Below are 20,588 nucleotides of genomic sequence, written 5' to 3'. Positions count from 1 at the left end.
TGATATCTGGGGAGGAAAGAGTTCTGAAAAGACAAGGGGAGGTACTGGCAAGAGGAAAAGTAGAATTCGGAAAGTTTCACAGGACAGGAGAGCTGCTGGATTGAGCTGGCCAGGGCCGCCGTCTCAGCCTCGAGACCGTAACAGCAATTGTCATCTGCAGCGTGCCTCTCGTGCACCAGACCCTCCCATCGATATTTCACCTCGTTCTCACCTAACTCAGAATCACATTACTCCCGTTTACAAAGACGGAAGGCCCAATGGAGGAACTTCACCAAGGTCAGCCAGTTCGTCAGTGTTTTACTCATCTGTTAAAAGGAAAGGAGTTAATGACAAGTCCGGAATGCATCGTTTAAAGTCGCTCGAGCTCAGGCACCAGGAGCCACCAAGAGGAGAGACCTAGGAACGTAAGCGTTCCAGAAATGAACTTAGCTTTCTTGCTTATGGCTGCGAGGACGCATGCGCTTGCTGTGCGCGGCGGTCTCCTCCCGGCGCTCCTTGCGCAGGCCACTGTCGCCCTCTGTTGACGTCATGGGGGAGTTCTCTGAGCCTGGACGTCGCGGAGCCTGAGGGAGTGGGGGGAGAGTCCTCCCGCCTGCAGAGGGCGCCATTCGACATGCGGAGCAACTCACTCTAGCCGTCCCTTCCTCAAGAACTTCCGGTCTGAGTTCTAGGATCCGCCGGTGAGAGACTGGAGAAGTTGCTTAGCGTTCCGTGAACCTTAAACAGAGACCCGGAAGTAAAAGCTGTAGTTCCGAGTGAGCGCTGGCCCTCCGGAAGGAGGCCCTAGGGGAAGAAGCTGTCGCTATGGCTGTGGCCGTGGCCACCGCCGCAATCCTGGTGAGCTCGGAGCCAGGCCCCGCGGAAGAGCTCGCCAAACTCGAATATTTGTCTCTGGTGTCGAAGGTTTGCACGGAACTGGACAATCACTTAGGGATTAACGACAAGGATCTAGGTGAGCCCGAGAAGGTCCCTTCGGCCTCTGGGGTTGGGGATGGGCGCTGGGGGGTGAGATGTGGGCCCAGAGGCAGGCTGCCGCCCTGGTCTCTGCTTTGAAGACCTTCCAAGCTGAGCTGTTAGCAACCACTTCTCAGCGCTGTTGAGGCAGGCCGGGCTGGTTATGTCTACTTGGTTTTTATTTATTTATTTATTTTTCAGTCTTCAGTGCTTGAACATCTTTAACAATAGCAGCTGCCGCCGCGTAGTTAATGAAGGCACTTATGTTTATTGGACATTCTCTAGGTGCCAGGCGTTATGGCCAGCTCTATTTACCACGTCTTATTTGACCTTTGGGAGATAGTAGGCAGTAGTTGCGTTTTTAATTGACTGCTCTTGGACTATTTGTGTGTTCTTGGTTATCTCAAAAACAGATATTGGGCGACAAACTATGTTCAGGGACACCCCTCCCCCCCCCCCCCCCCCCCCGGCAAGTTAGAAAGGATTAGGGACCCCAGAGCTTAGGGCATAAGCATGTGGAGTTCTTACAGGTGAGAGGAGATGGATGGAATCAGGAGCGTGAGTGAAGGGATTGCTTTGATAGGTATAGGGTTGCTGAAGGTGTTATAACCCGAATATGTAGTAGTGCATGTAGGTAAGTTTACAGACTCATGATAGGAAGATGGGTGAGAAATTGTCATCTGACTGCCCTGGTATCTAAGTAAACATGTGGGAAAGTCAGATGGACGGATGGAGGGAAGCAAGGGGCATGTGGTAAGAGAAGGCAGGGGGGATGGTTCAGTGGTAGAGTGGATTCGATCCCCAGCCCCACCACTTAAAAAAAAAATCTGATTAATGAGATCAGATTCATGACTTCAAGTAAGAGACAGTTTTTCTGATTTTTCCCCCTTTATCTGAGAAGTGAGAGATAATATCTTCCTTACAGAATCAACACATGGCACCTAAGAAGAAGTGCTGCAGACAGTAGTTTATTTTTCTCTTGCCTTTTAGCCAAGGTATACAGGTTGAGCATCCCTAAACTCAAAACCTGAAATCTAAAAACCTTTTGGTGCTCTGAGTATGAATATTCTTCTGCCTGTTTTGGGATAAGTATGCTCCTTAAGCTTGAACTTAAGCTGCACATCATATGATTTAATTTTCCTTCCACCTGTCTGTAAAAAATTTGAATGGAAGCTGTGCGTCTGTGGCTCCCAAATGTAATCCTAGCTACTCAGGAGGCTGAAAGCTGAGGATCACAGTTCATAGCCAGCCCTGGCAGGAAAATCTGTGAGACTCTTGTGTCCAATTAACCACCAGAAAACTGCTAGTGGTGCTGTGGCTCAAGTGGTAGAGCACTAGCCTTGAGCTGAAGAGCTCAGGGATAGAGCCCAAGCCCAGAGTTCAAGCCTCACTACCAACCAAAAAGAAGGAAAAAAAGAAAAAGAAAAGAGTGTCAGTGGGGACAAATTACCTGAATTCCAATTGTGGCTCTGTCCATTATAATTGACTAGGATGGTGTCTTAAACCAGCATGATAGTTGTACCTACTTAGGAAGATCTTGAGGACATCATCTAAAGCATTAAAGCCTTTACCATAGTGCTTGACAGTAATGCCAAAAATGTGTTAAATGTTGTATCCCTATTAACTTTTTATCAAGCATAAGTTATGTCCATGTAGCTTGATGGCTCATGGACTTTCACTTAATTGTCTTCAAAAAGATAAAGGCAGGGCTGGGATCATGGCCTAGTGGTAGAGTGCTTGCCTAGCATGCACAAAGCCCTGGGTTCGATTCCTCAGTACGATATACACAGAAAAAGCCAGAAGTGGAACAAGTGGCTCAAGTGGTAGAGTGCTAGCCTTGAGAAAGCCCAAGGATGGTGCCCAGGCCCTGAGTTCAAGCCCCAGGACTGGCAAAAAAAAGAAAAAAAAAGATAAAGGCAAAGGTGGGTACTGGTGACTGATATGTGTGATCCTAGCTACTCAGGAGGCTGAGATCTGAGGATCATTGTTCAAAGCTAGCCTGAAATCTTCAGATCTCACATGCTGAGACTCTTATCTCTAATTAACAAGTGAAAAACTGGAACTGGAGTTATGATTCAAGTGGTAGAAACCCAGCCTTGAGTGAGAAAGCTGAGGGAAGAGTGCCTAAGTCCTAAGTGAGTACTGGTATGTGTACATGTATATGCTGCGTGCACACACACACCAGCATGAAAATGGGATGGTAGTACTTTCATGTTATTTACTTATTTAGGCTTAGTGTCCAAATGAAATTCTTTTTGTTTTGTTTTTGTGGTGGTGCTGGGGTTTGAACTCTTGGAGCCAGGCACTGATCGCTTATATCTGTAAACATAGCTACTCAGGAGGCTGAAATCAGAGAATCAAGTTTGAAGCCGGCCCAGGCAGGATAGTCCATAACATTCATATCTCCAAAAAAGCCAAAAGTGGAGCTGTGGTCCAAGTAATAGAATGCTATTCTTGAGCAAAAATGCTCAGGGATAAAGACAAGTCCTGAGTTCAAGCCCCAGACCTGGCATGTACACATACACACAAATTTCTCTTAGAATCCAGGTCCCAGTGACTTACAACTGTACTTCTAGCTATTCAGGGAATGGAAATCAGGGGGACTGAGATTTGAGCCCAGCCAAAAAGTACACAAGACCCCCATCTCAACAGAAAAAGCTGGGACTGGTAGTGCACACCTTCCTTCCAGCAGTGTGTAAAACAAGAGGATCATGATCCAGGCTGGCTAGGACAAAAATAACCAGAGCCTCAGGGAACTAGAGGCATGGTTCAAGTGATAGAACACCTGCCTAGCAAAGGCAAATCTCTGAATTAAAACTCCAATACTTAAACATTAGATATACATGGGTAATCTTAGCCATCTAAATTTTCTTTCGTTATATGATGAACTTTGGTTATTATGACAGTTGGATAACCTAATAAGTTGTTTTTATAGCCCGAAACTAATTTCTTTTTTTTCATATATTTTTATTGTAATTAATAGAAGGGTTACATGATATTTGCCAGATAGATGGTGCATTAATTCCCATACATTGATACCCTTTCACATGTCTTGGTCCCCATTTCCCTCCCCCCCACCCCCCCCTTATCTTGTTTTCCCCCCTTCCCTATCCAATTTCAAATAACCAAATACAAATATATCCGATATATCAGGTAACCAAGTGAGATACTGTAATAATATGAGATAACCAAGGGACAGCAAAAGAGATGAGAGATAACATAGTACCTTAAGAACAACAATAATTCATTATATGGCTTATGTTTCTCCGAAACTAATTTCTTGCTTAAGTTTCTCTTCTTTTTCCTCCTTTGTAGCTGAATTTGTGATCAGTCTTGCTGAGAAAAATACCACCTTCGATACATTTAAGTCTTCCCTGGTCAAAAATGGAGCAGAATTCACGGTATGTATATTTGAAGACTATTTGTTTTAATGTCACTATTAAATTTTGATGGTATTTATTATAGGGTTTGGATATAAGCAGAAGACAGTTCAGTAAGCATTAAATGAGTAATGTTTTCATGCCATGAAGTAGGGGCAAGGGAATTAGATTTCCTGTGACACCTTTGTAGGGAGATGCAGTGGGATTTCCACTCTTAAGACTGTGGATGTTTACGCCTTTGTTCTGTGAATCTGGAACTCAGACACAAGAGCCAAGGTTTTGGAAGTATGGAAAATAAATGGGTTAAGGTAACAAGTTGACCTTTCAAGGATTCCAAAGAATCAAGCTTTCTCTGGAGCTAATGCTGGTTGGTGCTTCATTTGTTCTAGTTAGCTAAGTTCAAGTACCTATCACATTTTCTACTAAGACAGATTCTGTTTTCCCTCTTACCTTTTCCCTTCTCTCCCTCCCCTTTTCACCCTCTCCCTCTTCTCTTGTCCCCTCTCCTTTCTCTTCTCTCCTATCTCTATTTCCCCTCTCCCCTCTCCGCCTTCTCTCTTCTCTGCTGGTATTGTGGTTGAACTCAAGATCTGAAATTTCACCTGGCTTGCTTGCTCATGGCTAACAAGTACCACTTGACCCATTCTCCAGCCAGCATTTTACTGGTTCAGTGGAAGAGTCTCCAAGATGATCTACTCAGGCTGGCTTTGAACTGCATTCCTCCAGATCTTAACTTCCAGAGTAGCTAAGATTACAAGCATAAACCATTGACACTAGGCTGTCTTTTTCCTTTTAAAAAAAAAATTGGTTGTGGGGCTTGAATTCTGGGTCTGAACGCTGTCCCGGATCTCTTTAGCTAGTGCTTTACCACTAGAGCTACAGTGCCACTTCCAGTTTTCTGGAGGTTAATTAGACATAAGAGTCTCCCTTACTTGTGTGCCTGGTCTGGCTATGAACCACAATCCTCAGATCTCAGCCTCCTGAGTAGCTAGGATTACTGGCATGAGCCTCTGGCCCCTGGCTCTTTTCCCCGTTCTAGGTATATTTAATTAGTGAATTAATGGCTGACACTTTTTGTTCTGTATTTCTTTTTGAAGGATTCTCTTATTAGTAATCTCCTTCGACTCATACAAACCATGCGTCCTCCAGCAAAGCCTTCTACTAGCAAAGGTAAGCACAACATCCAGCTGACCTCAGCCTTCATCCTAGTTTAGATTGTGAACATCCTGTAAATTGTGCTTGTTTTTCTCTCAGCAGCTGATAGCAAGTAAATGTTCCAGTGACATTTTTCACATGATTTTAAGACCTAAGCCAGTGGGTACTGTTGCACTGTCCTTTGTACATGGCCAGAGAGTTTGTTGAGGGTTCTGCAGGCAATATGTGCTTAATAGGAAATTAAGTTTATGGTAATTATGTGGTTAGCATGTAATGAAATCCATGTTCTTTTCTCATTTTAATATAAATGTAATGTTGAAGTTATTTTGTTATCTATTAATAATATTAAATTTCTGTTTTTGTCAACCCCTTTATTTCTTTAATGAAATAAGATCCAGTTGTTAAACCCAAAACGGAAAAAGAAAAGCTGAAAGAACTCTTCCCGGTCCTTTGCCAGCCAGACAATCCTTCTGTTCGGGTACTGATACCATTTTTGGAAACTTCTTGTCTAAACCTGTGTTCTCCACCCCTTTTCTTTGTCTCATTACTGACTCTCTGAATTCTAACTTTGCCTGTACTGTAACCTCTTTTCCAAAGTGAAAGCATTTGATCATTCCAGAGATTGAACTATGGATAGAATAGGGTTAAAGTACTCAGAGAAGGAAAAGGGGTTGGGGTGGATCAGAGATGTGAGAGCATGCCTGGCTCTGGTAGCTCATACCTAGCTACTCAGGAGGCTAAGATCTGAGGATTAGCAGCTGAAAGCCAGCCCAGATACAGAGACCTTTTTTTTTTTTTTTGTCAGTTGTGGGGCTTGAACTCTGGACCTCGGCATTGTTCCTGAGCTTTTCAGCTCAAGGCTACCACCCTAACCTTGGAGCCACAGCACCACTTTTGGTTTTCTGGTGGTTAATAATTGGAAATAAGAATCTTAGGACTTTAGTGCATGGGGCTGGCTTTGAACTGGGATCCTCAGATCTCAGCTTCCTGAATAGCTAGGATTACAGGCACAAGCCACTGCGCCCAGCTGTCTGAGAGACTTTTAAGTCAGGAAATATTTATTTAAAAAATTAAAAAGTGGGGCTGGGAGTTTGGCCTAGTGGTAGAGTGCTTGCCTAGCATGCACAAAGACCCGGGTTTGATTCCTCGGTACCACAGACATAGAAAAAACTGGAACTGATACTGAGTCTCAAGTGGAAGAGCTCTAGCCTTGAGAATCCAAGGATAATGCTCAAGTCCTGAGCTTAAGCCCAGAACTGGCAAAAAAAAAAAAAAATTAAAAAGGGACAAAATGTATATTTAAACACAGACAGTAAGAACAGCCAGAGTATAAGCTAGTAGAAAATTGTAATAAGAGAATATTAATATTGGCTGTTTATTAAAAATGTGGGAAGTACTAATGATAAATTTTCAATGTGTTATTTATATTATGAATTGTTTATTCTTATTTATTTATTTTTAATTTTATTTTAATGTATAGAGGGATTATAGTTATATTCGCCAGATAGAAGGTGCGTTATTTCTCACACATTGATACCCATTCTCATGCTTTTGTCCCCATTTCCCTCCCTCCACCCCCTCCCCTATCCATTTGCCTTCCATTGGATTACACTGCCTCTCTCCAGTCATGTTGGGAATCGTTCTCTCTGGCTTCTTTGCCTGGAGTGCTTTAGATTTGCAGATATACTTAAAATAGATTAAATAGATACTGATTCTTTTTTTTGTTGTTGCCAGTCAACTCAGGGCTTGGGCACTGTCCTTGAGTACTTCTTCTCAAGGCTAGTGCTTTGTCACTTGAGCCATAGAATTACTTTTGTCTTTTTCTGCATATGTCATACCAAGAAATTGAACCCAGAGCTTTGTGCATGTTAGGCAAATACTCTTATCACTAGGCCATATTCCTGTCCGGTTTTTTTTGTCAGTTGTAGGGCTTGAACTCTGGGCCTGGGTGTTGTCCTTGAGTTCTTCAGCTCAGGGCTAGCGATCTACTACAATGCCACTTCCTTTTTTTTTTTTGTCAGGTCTAAGGCTTGAACTCAGGGCCTGGATACTGTCCTTGGGCTTTCTAAAGACTAGCACTCTACCATTTGAGCCACAACACCACTTGGCTTTTTCTGTGTATGTGGTACCAAGGAATCGAACCCACAGCTTCATGCATGCTAGGCAAACACTCTGCCTCTAGGCCACACTTCCAGCAGATACTTATTCTTGAGTGCGTGGGTTTTTACTAGCTTTTCCTCCTAACTTTGCTGACCTCTATACCTGTAGACCATGCTGGATGAAGATGATGTGAAGGTCGCCGTCGATGTCTTAAAGGAACTGGAAGCCTTAATGCCCAGTGCAGCAGGCCAAGAGAAGCAAAGAGATGCTGAGCACCGGTCTGTCACTAATGCTTTGTTCTTTGAAAGTTTAGGCTACTATAATAGTTGGATTATGTAGGCCATTTATGCAAAATTTGGGGCAGTTTTGTGGAATATGTCATATTCTTGGATTAGTTTTTTTTATTGTATAATAGTTTTATTTTTCTCATTTACTATTTTCACATTTTATGCATATTTTTATCTGAGTAAAAATAGAAAATAACTGTTTTATGTAAAATTACAAAAGCACAAAGAAATACATAATTGTTATTATGAGAGTATAAGCGTCTTTATTTTAAGAGTAAAAACGTATGCAAAAATCCTCCTTTTACAAAAGATTGAGAGTATTTTTTTTCCTGGAAACTAATGAAATACTGGAGTATCCATATTTTTGTATGTTTTAGGTCTAAAGACATTAAGTTAGTAACAGGTTCATTTTGTAATTAAGAATTTTAAAACATTCTTGTGCTATTTCAAAGATACACTAGTTCTTTATAAAAGTAGCAAAAATGATGAATGCAGAAAACAGCAGACTTCACAAAAAGTTATCTGGAGACACAGCCCTTTAAAAGAAATACCATACTTGAGTGTTTTCATTGTTCCTGGTCGAGATATTTATGTAGCAAATGCTAGATAGAAATTGGAGTTAAAAGAGGCTAAATATGTTGGGCACTGGAGGCTCACACCTGTAAGCCTAGCTACTCGGTCAGGATGCTGAGATCTGAGGATTCTGGTTCAAAGCCAGCCCTGGCAGGAAAGTTAGTGAGATTCTTTTCTCCAGTTAACCACCAAAGAGCCAGAAGTGAAGCTGTGGCTCAAGTGGTAGAGTGGTAGCATTGAGTAAAAGAAAGCTTAGGGACAGTACCCAGGCTGAGTTCAACCCCCAAATCAACACACACACACACACACACATGCACACGCACACACTCACACAAAGGCTAAGTATGTATGTAACCTGATCCTTTATTGGCCTACAGGAGCATTATTATCAGTGAAGCTAATTCAGGTTCAGCACTTAGTAGATGCCTACCATGGGCTTGGCACTGTGCTGCATGTTTGGGGATGCAAAGATGAAATTGGGCTGATTTCTTTTTCACACAGGTACTTGTTGATTTGTTAGGGATAGGACAAAGAAGAAGAAGCGGAGTCGGAGTCGAGACCGTGATCGAGAACGAGACCGTGATCGAGAACGAGACCGTGATCGAGAGCGAGACCATGATCGAGATAGAGAGCGAGACAGAGACCACAAGCGGAGACACCGATCCCGCTCTCGGTCACATTCCAGGACCCGAGAGAGAAATAAAGGGAAGTCTAGATATCGGTCCAGGAGCAAGAGTCACAGCCCCCTCAAAGACCGGAAGGACCGGGACAAGTATGGGGAGAGGAATCTGGACAGATGGCGGGATAAGCATGTGGACCGCCCTCCTCCTGAGGAGCCTGCCATTGGGGACATTTACAATGGCAAAGTTACCAGCATCATGCAGTTTGGATGCTTTGTGCAGCTGGAGGGCCTCAGGTAATGGTCACCCCTCTTCCAGCAGTGAGGCACAGGCTTTCATGATGCGTTTTCCACACTCCAACACTTCAATCAAATTAGCTATACTGGTTTTTAGAAATTTATGTTTTGGGGTTTTTTTTGGGGGGGGGGAAGTGCTGGTGACCAAACCCAAGAACATGTCTGGCAGGATCTCTGCCCACAGAGCTATATACTGCTATACCACTAGCTGGTGACCATGACAACTTCCTCCTCCTCTTTCTCCTCTTCTTCCTTCTCTTGAACTTGTGGTCTAGGTATTGTCCCTTAGCTTTTTGCTCATGCCTGGCACTCATCACTTGAGTCACAGCTCATCTCTATTTCTGCCTTTTTGCTGGTTAGTTGGAGATAATTCATGGATTTCTTGTCTGGGCTAGCTTTGAACCAAATACTCAGATCATAGCCTCCTGAGTAGGTAGAATTGCAGATATAAGCCACTAGAGCTTGGACTTGTCTTTTTTTTTTTTTTTTTAATGTTCTAGAGCTTTTCTTTTCTTCTTGAACTTTCAGAAGATCTATCTTTTGGTGGTGGGAACACATGAGAATTTATGTCTTCTCTCCTCACTCTCTTGGCCACATTTTTTCTTTGGGAGGGTGGTAATGTTAATACGTTGTGTTATTTAACCTTCTTGTTATTTACCTTATGGGTTTAGAGTCCTTTTCTTCTTTTATATTTTTGGAGACAGTCTTATCACAATGCCCAGGTTGGTCTCAAACTTATGATTCTTCTGAGTGTGCAAAGACTGTTGCTTCTTTTGGTTTTCAATAAGGGTAGACATTAGTTTGGGAAAAAGCTTTTTTAGGCATGATCAAGACATGTCTGACTCTCCCTTAGGAAGCGGTGGGAAGGCCTGGTGCACATCTCTGAGCTCCGGCGGGAAGGCCGTGTGGCCAATGTGGCGGATGTGGTGAGCAAAGGCCAGAGAGTCAAAGTCAAAGTGCTGTCCTTCACTGGGACCAAGACCAGCCTGAGCATGAAGGTAGGGAAGGTGTCCATCTGGTTGGTACATCTGTTGACCAAGAGGGTGTAAGAAGACAGCAAGTGAGTTAGTTTCTGTGTTTCTGTGCTCCAGGATGTGGATCAAGAGACAGGAGAAGATCTAAACCCAAATCGACGGCGAAATCTGGTTGGGGAGACCAATGAGGAGACTTCAATGCGGAATCCAGACAGACCCACTCACCTCTCCCTTGTCAGTGCCCCTGAAGTAGAAGATGACTCTTTGGAGCGCAAGCGCCTCACGCGCATCTCTGACCCGGAAAAGTGGGAGATCAAACAGGTTAGGGGCATCATCATTCACAGCCACAGGGTCATTTCACATGTAGCATGGTGGTCCAGTATATGGCTTGAGAAACAAACAGTCCAAAGGTGCTGGTGGCTCGTACCTGGAATCCTAGCTGTGCAGGAGGCTGAGATATAAGGATCACAGTTAAAAGCAAGCCAGGCAGGGAAGTCTGTGAGACTTATCTCTAATTAACCACCGAAAGACTGAAAGTGGAGCTATGTCTCCAGTGGTAGAATGCTAGCATTGAGCACAAAAGCTCAGGGAGCTCCTGAGTCAAGCCGCAGGACCAGAGGGGAAAAATGTCCAAGCCACAGGCATCTGTGGCTCATGTCTGTATACTAGCTACGGAGGAGACTGAGATCTGAGGATTACATTCAATGCCATCCTGGGTAGGAAAGTCCTTGAGAGTCTTACCTCCAATTAGCTATCAGAAAGCCAGGAGTGGCACTGTGGCTCACAAAAAATGCTCAGAGATAGTGCCCAGGCCTTGAGTTCAAACCCTATGACTGACCAAAAAAAAAAATCCAAGGGAGCAAAAAACCTAAACAAGAAGGAATTGGGAAGGGCCATGTGTCATGTAATAAGACATGTAGAGTGCTATGGAAATAAGGAAGGGGTGTGCAGTTACTCCCAGGAATAGCCTCTGAACACCTGCTCTTAGCACCACGCTGTAGAGCTCCAAGAATAAGTTATGTGCCATTTGAGGCACTGACATCTTAGGTGAGAGGAGGAAAAAAAACCCTTGGTTTCCTTCACATAGAGAAGAGGGTTGATCTACAAATGCTGTCTTCTGTCCTTTGACTAGATGATTGCTGCCAATGTCCTTTCCAAGGAAGAGTTCCCAGACTTTGATGAAGAGACTGGCATCCTTCCTAAGGTGGATGACGATGAAGGTAACTTGTCCTCTGGATTGAGTGGAATAATGGGCTGGGGAGATAAATAAGTCATTGGACTGAGCTGTTGATAGTTTAACCCAGCGGCTACTAATCATTTGTTCCTTTGGGCTTACCACTTGCTTCATGCTGAAGCATAAAGGTTAAATATCTATTGTTACACTTATTGCCTATAAGTTTATAGGATATAGAAGGTTATTAATCGAACTGGGAGCTGGTGGTTTACACCTATAGTCCTAGCTACTCAAAAGACTAAGAAGGATTAAGCTATGGAGTCAGCCTGGGTAGACAAATCCAAGAGACTCTTATCTCCAGTTAGCCAGCAAAATGCCAGAAGTTGGAGCTGTGACTCAAGTGATAGAGTACTAACTTTTGAGTGTAAAAGCCAAGCAAGAGCTCAAGGCTCTTAGTTCAAGCCCCTGTATTGACACACAACAAAAGGGTTATAATGATAATAATTTTTTTTTTTTGGTTGGTCATGGGGTTTGAACTTTGGGCTTGGGCGCTGTCCCTAAGGTCTTCAGCTCAAGGCTGGTGCTCTACCTCATTGAGCCACAGTGCCACTTCCAGTTTCCTTGTGATTAATTGGAAATAAGAGTCTCATGGACTTTAATGTCTAGGCTAGATTTGGACTGCGATTCTCAGATCTCAGCCTCCTAAGTAGCTAATTACAGGCGTGAGCCACTGGCACCTGGCTTATAATTTTATTTTAAGGATCTTAAACCTTTTTATTTAAGACCATCATGAGGCCCCTATATTTGCCAATTAGTGCATTGTGTTTCTATGCACTAAGATATATGTACTTTCTTATAATGCATAGACAAATTATGGAGTACTGGATGCTGGTGGCTCACACCTGTAATCCTATCTACTTAGGAGGCTGAGATTTGAATTGTGGTTCAAAGCCAGCCTGGGCACTAAAGTCTGCGAGACTCTTTTATCTCTAATTGGCCACGAAAAAACCTGAAGTGGCGCTGTGCTCAAAGTGGTAGACCACTAGCCTTGAGCTGTTTATGCTGGTACCAGGACTCAAACTTGGGATCTCTTTACTCTTGCTTGGCTTTTTCCATTCAAGGCTGGTGCACTACTGCTTGAGCTATGCTTCCACTTCTGGCTTTTTGCCGATTAATTGGATATAAGAGTCTCTTGGGATTATATGCCTTCACTGGCTTTAAACTGTGGCCTCTAGGTCTCAGCTCCTGAGTAGCTAGGATTTTTAGGCCTATGCCACCAGTATCATTGCTATCCTTTTGGTAAAGATTGTGGGTCTTCATTTGAAAATTAGTGATCATTTCTCGCTTTTATTGATGGCTAATTTTCTTTGTGATGGACTTTTAGATGAAGACCTTGAAATTGAGCTGGTTGAGGAAGAGCCTCCATTCCTGAGAGGTCACACCAAACAAAGCATGGACATGAGCCCCATCAAAATAGTTAAGGTGAGAAGTACTAGGACTTTTACCTGGAAATACCAATGAACTTCTTTTCTTCAAGTAACAGATCAGGTTATTCATTCTGTATAGCAGACTACCTACCTAGAGGCGTTGACCTAGAATATGTTTAAGTGGCTCTGCTGCTTTTGCCTGGTTAAGTTTTTTTTACATTCAGTGTGTTTTAGAAAAAAAGCAGAGATAAATACCTGTGCTTCATCTGTCATCATTGCTTTATCCAGGTTCTTCAGGGTTTGAATCATGATCTTGCATATTCAGAGGCATCATTCAAAGGTTCACTTGACTAACAGTGCTTAGTTTCCATCAAAAGCAAGAGCACCGGGTGTGATGAAGGGCAAAGCTGTGAAGAAAATACAAATCAGAATACACACAGCAGTTAGGAAGAGACAACATTAAAGGCTTTCCATTCCAGCAGCTATGTGATGCTCCTAGCACACTTCTACAGGTCTTGCAGTGTCTGTCCTGAAGGAAACTACTCCATCTCTAGATGAAGCTGATTACTAGCTCTTAAATGAAGCTGGGATCTCTCAGTGCCACATTTGTCTTAAGTTCTTAAGGTCATTTAGCAGAATTTTTACCCCTCTCCTTGCCTATCTCTTGCCCTCTCCCTTTTCCTTACCTCCTGTTTTGTTTTGTCTTGTCTGTTTTTGTGTGTCATGGGGCTTGAACTGGCCTGGGTGCTATCCCTAAGCTCTTCAGCTCAGAGCTACCACCCTACCCTTGAGCCCCACTTCCTGTTTTCTAGAGGTTAATTAGAGATGTCTCAGGTCCTTTTGTGCCCAGGCTGGCATTGAACCTTGATCCTCGGGTCTCAGCCTCCTGAGTAGCTAGGATTACAGGCATGAGACACTGCGCCTGGCTCTTCTTACCTCCTTTTATTCTTCCTTTTTTCCCTTTTTCTCTTTCCCATTCTCCCATCCTCCCATCCTTATTTGAGTTCGGGCCTCATGGTAGCTAGGCAGGAACTCTACCACTTAGGTCATGCCTCTAGCATTTCTATCCGTTCCATAAGTTCTTTTCTTTCTTTTCTTTTTTTTAAAGTTTTATTTTTTATTTTTTAAATGTAGTTTATATTTTAACGTATTATTTATTTAGCCAGTTCTGGGGCTTTTGAGCTCAGGGCCTGGGCACTGTCCTTGGATTTTCTCAAGGCTAGAGCTCTACAACATCACTTTCGGCTGTTTGTTTCGGCTTTGTTTGTGATACTGAGGAATTGAACTCAGGGCTTTGTGCTTACCTAGGTAAGCTTTCTACCACAGCCACGCTCCCAGCCCTTTAGTTTAATTTTATTGTCAGGGTGATGTACAGAGGGGTTACATTTGTGTATGTCGGCCCTGGGTTCCAGGCCCTGAGTTCAAACTCCACAACTAACACAAAATAAAATAAATAAAAAGACAGATAAAAGTAGCAATGTTCCTAACTCTCATGGGCTTTATTTTCAAGTTAAAAATCTCAGTTCCAAACTGGGCATGGTGGCTCATGCCTGTAATCCTAGCTACTTAGGAGGCTGAGATTTGAGGATGGCAGTTCAAAGCCATCCTGGATACTAAAGTCTGTGAGACTCTAATCTCCAATTAACTGCTAGAAAACTGTAAGTGGTGCTGTGGCTCAAGGGATATGGCAGTAGCCTTGAGCTAAAGAGCTCAGGGACAACACCCAGGCCCAGAGGTCAAGCCACATGACAAAAAAAAACCCAAATAAACAAAAAAACTCAGTTCCTTCAATAGTTTTTCATGTTATTTGTATGTGCTATGGTTTGTCTGTTGCTTTCACATGGTCTGATCAAGTAATAATTTTCTTTCATCTGTAGTTTCATTAGATCACAATGGCGTAACCACCTGCCTTTATTATTTCCTGGGCATTTAATGCATATTGCCTTTCTCTCTGCTGTTACAGAACCCTGATGGTTCCCTCTCCCAGGCTGCCATGATGCAGAGTGCTTTGGCCAAGGAAAGGCGGGAACTCAAGCAGGCCCAGCGGGAAGCAGAGATGGATTCTATTCCCATGGGACTCAACAAACACTGGGTTGATCCTTTGCCTGATGGTAAGACCATTGGGGGTGTGTGGCTCTTTTTCAAAACTCTGAGTCTGGAAGTGGCACTGTGGCTTAAGAGGTAGGGTGATAGCCTTGAGCTGAAGAGGACAGCACCCAGGCCCAGAGTTCAAATCCCATAACTGACCAAAAAAAAACCCCAAACTGAGCCTTTATGTATAGTAGACATGACAGTGCCGATACATACTGAAAATGTAGCCCCAGTTTTTCCTTTCTCTTAGAGCATGTTGGTTTGCTGTATTATTCTTGGATGGGGATTGACATCAGGTCTTGGTTAGCTGAGCAAGTAGGTGCTCTATGACAGAGCCATATCCCCTGCCTGCTATTATTATTATTACTATTACTATTATTGTTATTACTATTATTGTGTGCATGTGTACACATATGTGCGTGCACATTAATATTAGGGATTAAACTTAGGGGTCTGGGTGCTTTCCCTTAGCTTTTTTGCTCAAGACTGGTGCCTTACCACTTCTCATATTTTGTTAATTGGAGATCAGAGTCTCATTCACTTTCCTACCTGGGCTGGTTTTAAACTGCAATTGTTGGGTCTCAGACTCCTGGGTAACTACCAGGCATGAGCTACCAGCACCTTGATTTTACTATATTTTATAAGCAGGGCTTCATGCATGATAGATAAACACTCTACCATTAAGCCACAGTCCCAGCCCGAGCAATTTCTTTTTTTTTGCCAGTCATGGGGCTTGACTCAGGGACCAAGCACTATCCCTGAGCTTCTTTTTGCTCAAGGCCTAACACTCTACCACTTGAGCCACAGTGCTACGTCTGGCTTTTTCTGTGTATGTGGTACTGAGGAATTGAACCCAGGACTTCATGCTAGGGAAATACTCTACCACTAAGCCACATTCCCAGCCTGAGCATTTTTTTTTTCCAATCCAGTCATGGGGCTTGAACTCAGGGCCTTAGCACTGTCCTTGGGCTTTCTCAAGGCCTAGTGCTCTACCACTTGAGCTACAGCACCACTTCCGGCTTTTTCTATGTATGTGGTACCAAGGAATCAAACCCAGGTCTTCATGCATGCTGGGCAAGCACCCTTACCACTAGGCCAAACGCCTGGTCCCTGAGCAATTATTTTTTAAAAGGAAAAAAGATTTATATGATCTGAAGAGAAACCACAGTATAGCAGGCGGGTTTTATTTGTTTTTAAGAATCTAGGGGCTAGGGGAGTGGGAGTTTAGCCTAGTGGTAGAGTGCTTGCCTGGCATGTATGAAGACCTGGGTTCAATTCCTTAGTGTAGTGTCACATACATAGAAAAAAAGCTAGTAGTGCTGTGGCTCAAGTGGTAGAGTTCTAGCCTTGAGAAAGTCCAAGGATAGTGCTCGGGCCCTGAGCTCAAGCCCAGGACTGGCAAAAAAAAAAAAAAAAAGGAATCTAGGGACTAGGAGCATAGCCTATTGGTTGAGTGCTCCGTTAGCATGCATGAAGCTCTGGGTTTGATTCCTCGGTATCACATACACAGAAAAAGCCGGAAGTGTTGCTGTGGCTCAAGCGATAGCCTTGAGCAAAACGTGCCCAGGGTCAAGTGATTGGGTCTTCACTTCTCTGTACTAAATCTTTTTTGCTGGGGGGGGGGGGCAGGCGCCATTACAAGTACATGACACCATTTATTAGGCTCTTTCCCTCCCCTGCCCTGTCTCTCTCCCTCCCACTCTCCCACATTCTTCTTCTTTTTTTTCCTCCCAGTCCTGGTGATTGAACTCAGGCCTAGGCACTGTTCTTGGGCTTTTCTTAAGGCTAGTGCTGTACCCTTGATACCCTTGAGCCCCAGCACCACCTCCAGCTTTTTTTTTTCCTGTGGGTCATGGGGCTGTGGGCCTAGGTGCTGCCCCTGAGCTCTTCAGCTCAAGGCTATTGCCCTACCCTGAGCCAAGCCCCATTTCCCATATTCTAAAGGTTAATTGGAGAAAAGTCTCAGGTCCTAGTGCTCAGGCCTAGAGCTTAAGCCTAGGACTGGGGGGAAAAAGTCTCAGGTCCTTTTGTGCCTGGGCTGGCTTTGAACCTTGATCCTGAGAACAGCCTCCTGAGTAGCTAGGATTACAGGCATGAGCTACCACGCCTGGCACTTCCAGCCTTTTCTGTGTATTTGGTATGGAGGAATTGAACCCAGGGCTTTGTGCATGCGTGGCACACACTTCTGGCCCCTACATTCTTTTTTTTTCATATTATTATCTCAATACTTACTGTTCAAGGATCAAGCTGAATGAAATACCACACATGTGCCTACCTGCTGCTTCTTTGTTTACCCTGGTATGTCGTGGCATGTTGAGGATAATACTAAGTTGTCTCTTTTCCCTTCCAGCGGAAGGCAGGCAGATTGCTGCCAACATGAGGGGCATTGGGATGATGCCCAATGATATTCCCGAGTGGAAGAAGCATGCCTTTGGGGGCAATAAAGCTTCTTATGGGAAAAAGACCCAGATGTCGATCCTTGAGCAGAGGGAGAGCCTACCTATCTATAAACTGAAGGAGCAGCTGGTCCAGGTGGGAAGCCTTTCTATGATGAATTGAAGTGTTGCTGATGGTGGCGGGTGAGGGTGCTAAGAGGAATGATGTTTTAGAAGAGAAAGTAGCTAGGTAGATATGTTCACCTTTGAAGTGGCTCTTCCAACAAAGGATTAAAGAAACAACCGATAGACTTGAACCAATATATCCTTGCCAGTATGTCACATGACCCATATCACATGAAGCGGCAGATCTGGTCAATGCTGAAAAATAGAGTGGCTCCAGTAAGGAGGCTCATGCCTGTTAATCTCAGCTACTTGGGAGGCACAGATTGGGAAATCATAATTCCAGGATAGAATGGGACAAAAAGAGGTTGAAGAGACTCCATCTTAAGCAGTGACTGGGCACTGTGGCATCATGCACCTGTTACCTCACAAGGGAAGCACCACGGGGAACCACAGATAGGAAGATTAGAGCCCAGGCTTGTACTGGCATAAAGCAAAACCCCACTTTGAAAGTAACATACAAAAAAGGGCTGAAGGTGTGGCTGAAGTGGTAGAAAACTTGCCTAGGAAACCTAAAGGCCTGAGTTCAAATCCCAGTACCACAAAAGGGATGAGTGGAGAATAGATTCTGAGATGAACCAATATAAACATGGACCTTGCTTTTTTTTTTTTTTTTGCCTGTTGGTCTTGTGGGACTCTGGTCGCTGTCTGAGCTCTTCAACTCAAGGCTACCTCTGGTCCTGGGCATTGTCCCTGAGCTCTTCAGCTCAAGGCTACCACTCTATCCCTAGAGTCACGGTTAATTGGGGATAAGAGTCTCACCCTGATCCTTAGATCTCAGTCTCCTGAGTAGCTAGGATTACAGGCATGAGCCACCGGTACCCAGTCCCAGCCCCTTTTTAAAATGCTTTTTCAGTGCTTCTATTTAGATTTGCTTATGTAGCTAGTCCTATGTTAAAAGACCTGTAGGCTGATTACAATCTTTTGTTGTTACAAATAGTAGAGAAATAAGAAATAGATAACTTTGTGGGGAGAGATGTGAGAGATTGGTAGTGACAGTGGGTAGACACACTTCAGTAGGGTTCACTACATGGCTGTGTTGCAATTTCTAATTTAGTGTTGAACAGAATCATTAGTTATTTTACTCTAGAGTAATGTGTGACATTTAAATGGCTTTATTTGCATTTTGTTGCTTTCAGGCTGTGCATGACAATCAGATCCTAATTGTTATTGGAGAGACAGGATCTGGGAAGACAACTCAGATCACTCAGTACCTGGCAGAGGCAGGCTACACTTCCAGGGGCAAGATTGGATGTACTCAGCCAAGAAGAGTGGCAGCCATGTCTGTGGCCAAAAGAGTATCAGAGGAATTTGGTTGTTGTTTAGGTCAAGAGGTAAGTGGTTACTAAAGCTGCTATAGAAATGCCAGGGGAAAAAAATTTGAAGGCACAGATCCCTCATCTGTAAAATATGATAGTTGTTTTTTGCCTTGATTTCTCAGCGACAAAACCAAAAGCTGATTTTTATTACTGCCATCTTGGGTGCAGTAAGAAATCAGAAAAAAATGAGAGCTTCTCATTGCTGTCATTGACATATGCAGGGTCAAGTCCAAAGCAAACTTTCCTAAATGAAATGTCTGTAATCTTAGTCAAATTTCTATATTAAAAATATGAGTACCAGTTCGACTAAGTTAAAATTTTACCAGATTATTGCTTGAAGAAGAGCTTTGTGGGGCCGAGAGTTTGGCCTAGTGGTAGAGTGCTTGCCTAGCATGCACGAAGACCCGGGTTCAATTCCTCGGTACCACATACATAGAAAAAAACTGGAAGTGATGCTGAGGCTCAAGTGGTAGAGTGCTAGCCTTGAGAAAGTCCAAGGACAGTGCTCAGGCCCTGAGCCCAAGTCCAGGACTGGCAAATAAATAAATAAATAAATAAAATAAATAAGAAGAGCTTTGTGTCTTAGATTTTCTACTTCTGTTTTACTTTAGGTGGGCTACACCATTCGGTTTGAGGATTGCACCAGCCCTGAGACAGTCATCAAGTACATGACGGATGGCATGTTGCTCAGGGAATGCCTGATTGACCCTGACCTAACTCAGTATGCCATCATCATGTTGGATGAGGCCCATGAAAGAACAATTCACACAGATGTGCTTTTTGGGTTGCTGAAAAAGGTAACTAGGTGGTCTCAGAGACCCTTTTCGTTATTAGAGTTGGTTTCTGGAAGTACAATTAGAGTTCCTGTGCCCTTTTGAGGAGTCCTTTTTAGTAAGCATTTTTTAAAATACATTTTTATTGTAATTAATAGAAGTGTTACATTATATTTGCTAGATAGAAGGCGCATTGCTTCACAAACATTGCTACCCTTTCTCATGTTTTTTTGTTTTTTGTTTTGTTTTGTTTTTTTTTTGGTCGGGCATGGGGCTTGAACTTTGGGCTCTTTAGCTCAAGGCTACGGACCTACCCCTTGAGCCACAGACCCATTTCCCATTTTCTAGCCATTAACTGGAAATAAGAGTCTCACGTTCTTTAGTGCCTGGGCTGGCTTTGAACCGTGATCCTCAGGTCTCAGCCTCCTGAGTAGCTAGGATTATAGGCTTGAGCCACTGTGCCCGGCAAATAAACACGTTTTATTTCCCTTTAGACCGTTCAGAAACGGCAAGACATGAAGCTCATTGTCACTTCAGCTACCTTGGATGCAGTGAAGTTTTCTCAGTACTTCTATGAAGCACCCATCTTTACCATCCCAGGTCGTACTTACCCAGTGGAAATACTGTACACAAAGGAACCTGAGACAGATTACCTGGATGCCAGCCTCATCACTGTCATGCAGATTCACCTAACCGAGCCACCAGGTGAGGGAGAGACCTGGTTTTCTTTTTCTCTTAGGCCAAAACTCCTAGTTGTAGGGATGTTGTGTTTTATTAATCTTTTCAGAAATGCCTGGTCTTTCTTTATTGTGTGTTTGAAATGATGGTGGGTATGAAAATACAAAAAATAATGCGTAGGCTGGGTACAGTGGCTCACACCTGTAATCCTGGCTACTCAGGAGGCTGA

At 43.5% G+C, this 20,588-nt stretch overlaps 1 protein-coding gene across 1 annotated transcript in view; it reads left to right on the top strand.

The window, feature by feature from the left end:
* Positions 1–581: 581 nt before the first annotated feature.
* Positions 582–20,588, top strand: part of Dhx8 (DEAH-box helicase 8) — a 33,304-nt gene continuing 13,297 nt past the window's right edge. Inside the window, exons 1-15 of the mRNA XM_090350177.1 lie at positions 582–952; positions 4,270–4,355; positions 5,432–5,504; positions 5,882–5,967; positions 7,758–7,867; positions 8,970–9,365; positions 10,219–10,363; positions 10,457–10,660; positions 11,472–11,559; positions 12,898–12,995; positions 14,904–15,051; positions 17,382–17,563; positions 18,729–18,923; positions 19,520–19,705; positions 20,176–20,386. Of these exons, the coding sequence (XP_090206303.1) occupies positions 805–952; positions 4,270–4,355; positions 5,432–5,504; positions 5,882–5,967; positions 7,758–7,867; positions 8,970–9,365; positions 10,219–10,363; positions 10,457–10,660; positions 11,472–11,559; positions 12,898–12,995; positions 14,904–15,051; positions 17,382–17,563; positions 18,729–18,923; positions 19,520–19,705; positions 20,176–20,386 (2,356 nt within the window). The 5' untranslated portion in view covers positions 582–804. The remainder of the gene's footprint in view (positions 953–4,269; positions 4,356–5,431; positions 5,505–5,881; positions 5,968–7,757; positions 7,868–8,969; positions 9,366–10,218; positions 10,364–10,456; positions 10,661–11,471; positions 11,560–12,897; positions 12,996–14,903; positions 15,052–17,381; positions 17,564–18,728; positions 18,924–19,519; positions 19,706–20,175; positions 20,387–20,588) is intronic.

This window comes from Megascapheus bottae, chromosome 17 (assembly GCF_031878675.1).
Source record: "Megascapheus bottae isolate mThoBot1 chromosome 17, mThoBot2.hap1, whole genome shotgun sequence".
In the NCBI taxonomy this organism is placed as follows: Eukaryota; Metazoa; Chordata; class Mammalia; order Rodentia; family Geomyidae; genus Megascapheus; species Megascapheus bottae.
Note: the sequence above shows the minus strand (reverse complement) of the source record. Positions and strands in the feature narration are given on the sequence as shown.